This window comes from Ylistrum balloti, unplaced genomic scaffold, assembly GCF_031769215.1.
Source record: "Ylistrum balloti isolate Yb309-2 unplaced genomic scaffold, AGI_CSIRO_Ybal_v1 Utg369928, whole genome shotgun sequence".
Classification (NCBI taxonomy): domain Eukaryota; kingdom Metazoa; phylum Mollusca; class Bivalvia; order Pectinida; family Pectinidae; genus Ylistrum; species Ylistrum balloti.
The window spans coordinates 284,764-296,055 of record NW_026782042.1 but is presented as its reverse complement, the minus strand read 5'-3'; the positions used below and the strand labels follow the sequence as shown (position 1 = coordinate 296,055).

At 47.8% G+C, this 11,292-nt stretch overlaps 1 protein-coding gene across 1 annotated transcript; it reads left to right on the top strand.

The window, feature by feature from the left end:
- Window positions 1–1,063: 1,063 nt before the first annotated feature.
- Window positions 1,064–10,281, top strand: LOC132547040 (uncharacterized). The gene is given in 6 exon segments (XM_060210789.1): window positions 1,064–1,118; window positions 5,713–6,793; window positions 6,909–7,444; window positions 7,555–7,781; window positions 7,822–8,788; window positions 8,945–10,281. Coding segments are annotated over 6 exon segments (4,203 nt in total).
- Window positions 10,282–11,292: the final 1,011 nt, after the last annotated feature.

Genomic DNA, 11,292 nt, shown 5'->3' with positions numbered 1-11,292 from the left:
GTTCTCGTGTTAGGTGTGTTAAATGTCCGTTATGATACCTTGTTGTTCTCGTGTTAGGTGTGTTAAATGTCCATTATTTGCCTTGTTGTTCTCGTGTTAGGTGTGTTAAATATTCGTCATTTACCTTGTTGTTCTCGTGTTAGGTGTGTTAAATGCTCGTTATTATACCTTGTTGATCTCGTGTTAGGTGTGTTAAATGTTCGTTATTATACCTTGTTGTTCTCGTGTTAGGTGTGTTAAATGTTCGTTATTATACCGTGTTGTTCTCGTGTTAGGTGTGTTAAATGTCCGTTATTATACCGTGTTGTTCTCGTGTTAGGTGTGTTAAATGTCCGTTATTATACCTTGTTGTTCTCGTGTTAGGTGTGTTAAATGTCCGTTATTATACCTTGTTGTTCTCGTGTTAGGTGTGTTAAATGTCCGTTATTATACCTTGTTGTTCTCGTGTTAGGTGTGTTAAATGTCCGTTATTATACCTTGTTGTTCTCGTGTTAGGTGTGTTAAATGTCCGTTATTTGCCTTGTTGTTGTCGTGTTAGGTGTGTTAAATGTTCGTTATTTACCTTGTTGTTCTCGTGTTAGGTGTGTTAAATGTTCGTTATTATACCTTGTTGTTCTCGTGTTAGGTGTGTTAAATGTCCGTTATTATACCGTGTTGTTGTCGTGTTAGGTATGTTAAATGCTCGTTAATTGCCTTGTTGTTCTGTTACAAGTTATTTACCTTGTTGTTCTCGTGTAGGTGTGTTAAATGTCGTTATTATACCTTGTTGTTCTCGTGTTAGGTGTGTTAAATGCTCGTTATTAACTTTTTACAAGGTTATCGGTGTAATATTTTGTTCATATTTTGTTCTCGTGCAAGTAGATTGTTTGAGCTTTAAACCAAACTTCTGTTACTTGTTAGTATCGTTTTTGACATTTGTTTTATCTCTACTGTCTGTCTTAAAGAAAGCAAAACATACGGCATCAGAAAGTCAGGTAATTCGGAATATCTTAGCAAAATATAACACAAAAACAAGACAAATGGGTCGATCTGGTAGATGAAACACAATTAGATTACCTCAAACATGTCACAACTGAGGAAAAGCTGCTGTGACGTACAGAAAGTGACGGTTTCGCAAAGTAAGAACGTGATATTAATTGTGAGTAAGGATGGAACTGATAAACCACAAAATTATGTCTACCGAACACTATCTAAATAAGGAATTTCTTGTTTTTCATTTGCCGAAAGTTTTCTTGTTTCAGTCTCAGTGTTGTTTAGGGGCTTCATCTTCAAACAAATATTACATGATCAGAAAAAAATCATTTATCGCATGCAACAGACGATCAACTGACAAATGACATCATCAATGTTACACAAAGACAGGTAGAAGTTTTATTGTTATCAGCAGTTTTGAGTATTTTACTAGTGTATAAACTTGTTCATAGTTTTGTGCAAAAATAGCAGTCCATCGTGAAGTCTCCCATGACCTACTTCATTCTGATTTACGGGACAATGCCCTTTGTTCAAGTCACTCGATGAAACGCAGATCCGACATCTAGAAAATCGGTCACCACGTGACCAGTTATGGCGATACCAGGGGGAACCCTAATTGAAACCACTTCCGCTCCAGACTAAACTTTGTCACTCACGCACCAGTTATGATCTCCCATGAGGCAAAGGGTGGACACTTGTACCACCGCTATCATGATGATCACCAAATATAAATTTTGATATGGTCGTGTTTAGTTAGTAACAATCGATCCGTCTCTAACTTGGCCTATTCATAGTAATAGATATGGTTTCTAGCCTGTCTCGGTCCTCCTTCATGGAACTGATGGCCGCCGGTGATTGTTCTGGCCAGACTCTATTCTTACAATCTCATATCTTCAGCACGTGTAGAAGGATAAGGATATCAAATTTCTTCAACCAGCGTTTTAGTGCAGAATTTCAACTCTCGCCATAAACTAGAGTGCACTAAGGCGGAGGGTTCGAGAAGATCTGCGTCTTGACTTTTTCAGTACTGTTGATAAAACGTAACATTTTTTTTCAGAAATCGTGCGATATATTAAGTAAATCTGATTTTGTTAGGACTGTTAGTGTGTTGAATTTTCCATTATTGAAAGCAATATTCCTGCTTTCTTAGCTATCGATGTTTACATATCGAAAATGATTCGATATTCAATGGTCTGTCCACGATATCCCGATTTCATGTCAAAAGGTTTCGAGATTTATGCCTGTCGCCACGATATCATTTGAATGCTCGTTCTTATGGCTGGTAATTCTCATGTGACAAGCCTTTGCTTAGATTTACATGAAAGGTGTCGTCAATCAAACAGAAGACACTTACCCTTCCGGAACACCTGGTTTTCTTTATCTAGCTCTTATTGCTGGGCCTCCGAATTAATTGTTCATGGGTTCATACCAGTTCATTCAACCTGCAGTGGATGTGGCTATATTTGCCATATTTGGTAAGGATTTTCCTTCGTTCAACCTACATGTCAACTGAAGACGACATATCTAAAGAAACTATAGGATGTACAAAGTTCTTCTCCCTGGTATCACAGAGACCAGGATCTCTATCAATATAAAATCATAAAATCTGACTCAAATTAAAAATAACTTGTAGTTGTATAAAACATTTCTGTCTTTATAAGGCTAAATACAAAACCAGAGATTCAGCGTGCTTAATAAATAAAACGCGAACACGACAAGAAGCATGAACAAAATCGCATCCATTGCATGATGGAAACATGTTGAATTAATGTACAGCCGGAAATGTTCTTCTCGTACACGTATGCTTTACACTGGCCTTGTTTCTAATGAAGGAGACTGTGTATACTTATAAGAACTTTCGTTGTTCTCAGATATGTTGGTTCCTAATAGTGAATAAAATATCATTTGGTAGACGCCGCCCTGTGATCACCTCGGAACAACGAGTTTTACTTCCGGTTGTTTATAAACACAAAGATAACTATCTTACCCTATTTTTTCACGATAACTGAACAGCAATAAGTGAGTTGTTCCGAATGACATTGTATTTGTTATAGACATTACCTAGCCCCCATGTGACCTTCATTCTCGATGTCGACTTCCGTTAGTAATACGAGAAAATTGTAAAATCGAACTGGTTATATTGGTCAGGTTTTATTTTACAATACATGTGTATTTCAGGTCGTTGTTTCTACCAACAAATGATTTGCCATTTAGAAACTGTAAACCACAGAATCATTCACAATTACTTCTCCTGTCCAATCCAGGATCGCCTTACACATCGATCCCCCAGCGGTCGGCAGTCAAGCTTGACAGATGTCTGCAATCACTGAAGATTTATGAACATGTGAATGTGCCGTGTTGCGAAAATTGGAGTCGTCACTGTGCATTTGTATGGCAATAAGTATGATAAAGGGTTTTATAGCTTCTCTTTAATGTATTCACTTACTGTATTGGTATTTCGGTCATGTGCATAATCAGACGACTCTCGACTTTGTTTTCATTTTGTTCGTAATTTTGTGCCCTGTACATGCATATGTGTTGGAGTACGATGATACAGTGGCTGGATGACAATGTTAAGATGACAGTAGACAAAACAATACCGGGCGATTTTCCTTTCAGGGGACGCTTTTCTAATAAATATACATGTATTGAAAATCAATAAACAAAGTCGATGTAGGAAGGATCCGTTCCTTTTGAAAGGAGAACAAGTTCAAAGAGCTCTATAAGTTTCGTCTTCTGTTACACCTAGACGGAAAAAAACAACTCACAGATAATGACTAATTTGTTCTGCTGTCTTAACGAGGTATGAAACTATTAAAGATGAAGGTAAAGATGCACTGCTTGTTGTACACATAACTGGTAAGTTTACAAAAAAAGACTTTATAGTACAAAGTCCATAAATGATATCTTGGAAATAATTATCGGTTACTAACGACACTGTGAAATAATGGTCGGGCACCATATCTGTGGAGGGTGCAAAAAGGTTATGACAAAAACCGTGTACAGTTAACTGTCGTGTATTTTTAGTAAATCAGGATACAGACACCAGTGAAAACCAGGCAAAATTTGGCGTCAGTTCCAGGACTATTGACCAGTGAGATGACTGGATGTTAATTACGTGGTTAGATAAAGCCGAAATGATTTTTATAAATCGATCTCACCAAACACACGACACGACCAACAAAGGTACAAACTAAACGAGACGACCTAGTCTGGTAAAAACGACACGAGACGACCTAGTCTGGTAAAAACGACACGAGAAGACCTAGTCTGGTAAAAACGACACGAGACACGAATGGCACTGGTACATACTACAAGACGTCCAACAGTTGTACAGTCACAAGAGACGTCCAGCCATTGTACAGTCTACACGAGACGTCCAACCGTTGTACAGTCTACACGAGACGTCCAACCGTTGTACAGTCTACACGAGACGTCCAACCGTTCTACAGTCTACTTGAGACGTCCAACCGTTGTAAAGTCTACATGAGACGTCCAACCGTTGTAGAATTGGAAATTTTCCCTTGCATATCTTTTGTCTTAAGTTTGTGAAAGCCTGTCCTAGTCACGGGGCTGTTGGCAGTTGTAAGAAAACAAAAAAAATACCGAATTATATCACAACTGCCATACTGTAAGGATTTTTATAGAGACGATTTAAAATATCGCTGTTAAACCAAAATATGTAGGCAAAATGGTTATTTAATGCACGGAAGTCATGAAAACATTATCTAACGAAAAAAGAAGACGTTTGAATGAGAATATATTGAGTTTAGATCCAGGAACAATGATAAAGAACAATAAAATGACAAAGTAGCAGAGGGTTTAGGCGTCTGGTCGTCTTTATTTCTTGCCCTCCACGTCTGGGTCGCGGGTTCGAGATCTATGAGGAATTCACCTCCACCATCCAAACCTGGCACGGCCTTAAATAATTCTGGCTGTTAATAGGACGGAAAGTAACAATAAACCAAATATTGGCAACAACAGACAACCCAATCTGACCTCCTGCACCAACAGCACCACCCCAACCCTTCACCTTCTACCCAGCACCCCCACCACCACCCCAACCCTTCACCTCCTATCCAGCAGCCCCACCACCCCAACACTTCACCTTCTACCCAGCACCCCCACCACCACCCCAACCCTTCACCTCCTATCCAGCACAAACACCACCACCCTGACCCTTCACCTTCTACCCAGCACCAACACCACCACCCCAACCCTTCACCTTCTACCTAGCACCAACACCACCACCCCAACCCTTCACCTTCTACCCAGCACCCACACCACCACGCCAACCCTTCACCTTCTACCCAGCACCCACACCACCACCCCCACCCTTCACCTTCTACCAAGCACCAACAACACCACTCCAACCCTTCACCTCCTATCCCCCCCACCACCCCAACTCTTCATCTCTTATCCAGCATCCACACCACCCAAACCAACCCTTCACCTTCTACCCAGCACCTCAAACACCACCCAAACCCTTCACCTCCTACCCTGCACCCCCACCACCACCCCAACCCTTCACCTCCTATCAAGCATCAACACCACTACCCCAACCCTTCACCTCTTACCCAGCACCCCAACAACCACACCTACCCTTCACTTCCTATCAAGCACCCGCCCCCAAAACCACCACAAATCTTTACTTCCGATCAAGCACACCCCGCTCACCCCAACCCTTCAACTCCTATCCAGCACCCACACCACCACCCTGACCCTTCACCTCCTATCCAGCACCAACACCACCACCCAAACCCTTCCCTTCTACCCAGCACCAACACCACCACCCCAACCCTTCACCTTCTACCCCGCACCTCAAACACCACCCAAACCCTTCACCTCCTACCCTGCACCCCCACCACCACCCCAACCATTTACCTCCTACCCAGCACCCTAACAACCACACCTACCCTTCACTTCCTATCAAGCACCCGCCCCCAAAACCATCACAAATCTTCACCTCCGATCAAGCACCCCCCTCCTCACCCCAACTCTTCACCTCCTATCCAGCACCCCCACCACCCCATCCCTTCACCTCCTATCCAGCACCCCCACCACCACCCCAACCCTTCACCTTCTACCCAGCACCCCCACCACCCCAACCCTTCACCTCCTATCCAGCACCCCCACCCCACCCCTACACTTCACCTTCTATCCAGCTCCCCCCCCCCCCCCCACCACCCCAACCCTTCACCTCCTATCCAGCACCCACACCATCATCCCAACCCTTTACCTCCTATCCAGCACCCCCACCACCCCAACCCTTCACCTCCTATCCAGCACCAACACCACTATCCCAACCCTTCACCTCCTATCCTGCACCCCCATCACCACCCCAACCCTTTACCTCCTACCCAGCACCCTAACAACCACACCTACCCTTCACTTCCTATCAAGCACCCGTCCCCAAAACCACCACAAATCTTCACCTCCGATCAAGCACCCCCTCCTCACCCCAACTCTTCACCTCCTATCCAGCACCCCCACCACCCCATCCCTTCACCTTTTACCCAGCACCCCCACCACCCCAACCCTTCACCTCCTATCCAGCACCCCCACCACTATCCCAACCCTTCACCTTCTACCCAGCACCCCCACCATCCCAACCCTTCACCTCCTATCCAGCACCCCCACCCCACCCCTACACTTCACCTTCTATCCAGCTCCCCCACCACCACCCCAACCCTTCAACTCCTATCCAGCACCCACACCATCACCCCAACCCTTTACCTCCTATCCAGCACCCCCACCACCCCAACCCTTCACCTCCTATCCAGAACCAACACCACTATCCCAACCCTTCACCTCCTATCCAGCACTCCGACCACCCCAACCCTTAACCTTCTACCCAGCACCAACAACAGCACTTCAACCCTTCACCTCCTACCCAGCACCCACACCCCCATCCAAACCCTTCACCTTCTACCCAGCACCCCCACCACCACCCCAACCTTCACCTCCTACCCTGCACCCCCACCACCACCCCAACCCTTCACCTTCTACCCAGCACCTCAAACACCATCCCAACCCTTCACCTCCTACCCTGCACCCCCACCACCACCCCAACCCTTCACTTCCTATCCAGCACCCCCACCACCCCAACCCTTCACCTCCTATCCAGCACCCCCACCACCATCCCAACCCTTTACCTTCTACCCAGCACCCCCACCATCCCAACCCTTCACCTCCTATCCAGCACCTCCACCCCACCCCTACCCTTCACCTTCTACCCAGCTCCCCACCACCACCCCAACCCTTCAACTCCTATCCAGCACCCACACCACCACCCTGACCCTTCACCTCCTATCCAGCACCAACACCACCACCCCAACCCTTCACCTTCTACCCAGCACCAACACCACCACCCCAACCCTTCACCTTCTACCTAGCACCAACACCACCACCCCAACCCTTCACCTTCTACCCAGCACCCACACCACCACCCCAACCCTTCACCTTCTACCAAGCACCAACAACACCACTCCAACCCTTCACCTCCTATCCCCCCACCACCCCAACTCTTCATCGCTTATCCAGCATCCACACCACCAAACCAACCCTTCAACTTCTACCCAGCACCCCCACCACCAAACCAACCATTCACCTTCTACCCAGCACCTCAAACACCACCCCAACCCTTCACCTCCTACCCTGCACCCCCACCACCACCCCAACCCTTCACTTCCTATCCAGCACCCCCACCACCCCAACCCTTCACCTCCTATCCAGCACACCCACCACCATCCCAACCCTTTACCTTCTACCCAGCACCCCCACCATCCCAACCCTTCACCTCCTATCAAGCACCAACACCACTACCCCAACCCTTCACCTCTTACCCAGCACCCTAACAACCACACCTACCCTTCACTGCCTATCAAGCACCCGCCCCAAAAACCACCACAAATCTTTACTTCCGATAAAGCACACCCCGCTCACCCCAACCCTTCAACTCCTATCCAGCACCCACACCACCACCCTGACCCTTCACCTCCTATCCAGCACCAACACCACCACCCCAACCCTTCCCTTCTACCCAGCACCAACACCACCACCCCAACCCTTCACCTTCTACCCCGCACCTCAAACACCACCCAAACCCTTCACCTCCTACCCTGCACCCCCACCACCACCCCAACCATTTACCTCCTACCCAGCACCCTAACAACCACACCTACCCTTCACTTCCTATCAAGCACCCGCCCCCAAAACCATCACAAATCTTCACCTCCGATCAAGCACCCCCCTCCTCACCCCAACTCTTCACCTCCTATCCAGCACCCCCACCACCCCATCCCTTCACCTTTTACCCAGCACCCCACCACCCCAACCCTTCACCTCCTATCCAGCACCCCCACCACCATCCCAACCCTTCACCTTCTACCCAGCACCCCCACCATCCCAACCCTTCACCTCCTATCCAGCACCCCCACCCCACCCCTACACTTCACCTTCTATCCAGCTCTCCCACCACCACCCCAACCCTTCACCTCCTATCCAGCACCCACACCACCACCCCAACTCTTTACCTCCTATCCAGCACCCACAACCCCATCCCAACCCTTCACCTTCTACCCAGCACCCCCACCACCACCCCAACCCTTCACCTTCTACCCAGCTGCCCCACTACCACCCCAACTCTTCACCTTCTACCCAGCAACCTCACCATCCCAACCCTTCACCTCCTATCCAGCACCAACACCACTACCCCAACCCTTCACCTCCTACTCATCACCCAAAACCACACCTACAATTCCCCTCCTATTAAGCACCCCCACCAAAACTAATACAAATCTTCACTTCCGATCAAGCATACCCCCCTCAGCCCAACCCTTCAACTCCTATCCAGCACCCACATCACCACCCCAACCCTCCACCTCCTATCCAGCACCCACACCACCACCCTGACCCTTCACCTCCTATCCAGCACCAACACCACCACCCTGACCCTTCACCTTCTACCCAGCACCAACACCACCACCCCAACCCTTCACCTTCTACCTAGCACCAACACCACTACCCCAACCCTTCACCTCCTATCCAGCACCCCCACAACCCCAACCCTTCACCTCCTATCCAGCACCCCCACCACCATTCCAACCCTTCACCTTCTACCCAGCACCTCCACCATCCCAACCCTTCACCTCCTATCCAGCATCCCGACCCCACCCCTACCCTTCACCTTCTAACCAGCACCAACACCACTACCCCAACCCTTCACCTCCTATCCAGCACCCCCACCACCCCAACCCTTCACCTCCTATCCAGCACCCCCACCACCATCCCAACCCTTCACCTTCTACCCAGCACCTCCACCATCCCAACCCTTCACCTCCTATCCAGCATCCCGACCCCACCCCTACCCTTCACCTTCTACCCAGCTTCCCCACCACCACCCCAACCCTTCAACTCCTATCCAGCACCCACACCACCACCCTGACCGTTCACCTCCTAACCAGCACCAACACCACCACCCCAACCCTTCCCTTCTGCCCAGCACCAACACCACAACCCCAACCCTTCACCTTCTACCCAGTACCTCAAACACCACCCAAACCCTTCACCTCCTACCCTGCACCCCCACCACCACCCCAACCCTTTACCTCCTACCCAGCACCCTACCAACCACACCTACCCTTCACTTCCTATCAAGCACCCGCCCCCAAAACCATCACAAATCTTCACCTCCGATCAAGCACCCCCTCCTCACCCCAACTCTTCACCTCCTATCCAGCACCCCCACCAACCCATCCCTTCACCTTTTACCCAGCACCCCCACCACCCCAACCTTTCACCTCCTATCCAGCACCCCCACCACCATCCCACCCCTTCACCTTCTACCCAGCACCCCCACCATCCCAACCCTTCACCTCCTATCCAGCACCCCCACCCCACCCCTATCCTTCACCTCCTATCCAGCACCCACACCACCATCCAAACCCTTTACCTTCTACCCAGCACCCCCACCACCCCAACCCTTCACCTCCTATCCAGCACCCACACCACCACCCTGACCCTTCACCTCCTATCCAGCACCAACACCACCACCCCAAACCTTCACCTCCTATCCAGCACCAACACCACCACCCCAACCCTTCACCTTCTACCCACCACCCCTACCACCTCAACCCTTCACATTCTACCCAGCACCCCCACCACCATCCCAACCCTTCACCTCCTACCCACCACCCCCACCACCCCAACATTTCACCTCCTACCCAGCACCCCCACCACCCCAACCCTTCACCTTCTACCCAGCACCCCCACCACCCAGTAATTTCATCTAGGTTTCATTTGATGTAATGTCGATGCCATTTTTACTTTAAATTAGGAGTTACGCTTCATCTTATAGATAGTGAATGTAACATGAACCAGAGAATTGTTAAGGATATGTTTATACTTTGAAAGTTTGAAAAAAGGATCACCCACGTGCATTGCGAAGAGGAATTAGAAAAGAAAAATGCGTGCAATGCGAGTCCTTTTTTGGCACTGTAAAGGTAAATTGACCAGTGAATTATTGTGGCCTGCTGTGGGGATATATGCAATGTAACTATACTTGACAATGTTCCGCAGCAATGATATTGGTGTATGACATGATATCAGACTAATTCAATTTACTTTCCTTCTATAAACTCGAAGTCCTGATGGTTCTGTGTCTCAGTAGTATATGGCTTTATATATACTAGGCGTTATTGTGATTAAGGCACGTGTCGTATGTCGAGCCGTAGGGAGTTATGCGCCACCTATCTACGACCGTGCGACACAACATATTCACCAACACGTTCCATCAATCAGCTTACACGTTCAGACGAACCTAGTTAACCGATAATTCTTGTCTAACACCCACCCACAGACTGCACACTGTATTAAATTAGTTATTTCAATAGAGATAGTAAAGTAATATCTCGGCTGGTGGGGATGTCTATAATGAAATTAGAAAAAAAAATAATTTGTTCAAAATTATTCTATTTTATTGGCAATAAGCAAATGGACATGCTAATGTATAGTTGCAGACTTTAACGAAGTACAACATTGATCTATTACATGGGTTTCACCAATACGGTTTAACGTTCGGATAATACCTGCCCGTCCGGAATACTGTCTGTTAGCTACTTGTAGGTGTTCTTGCTACCCCCGAGGCGTATCATTCAGATTCCCCATCAACACATGTCGTCTTGCATGTTTGTCGTGTCGCCAGAACTATTGAATCAGTCGAAGTATGAGTGTAGTACAAGCGTTTCCAGTAGAACTAAGCATGAAAATAGGCCCTGGCATTTTACGGATTCTGACGCCATCTTACAATTACGTCATGCT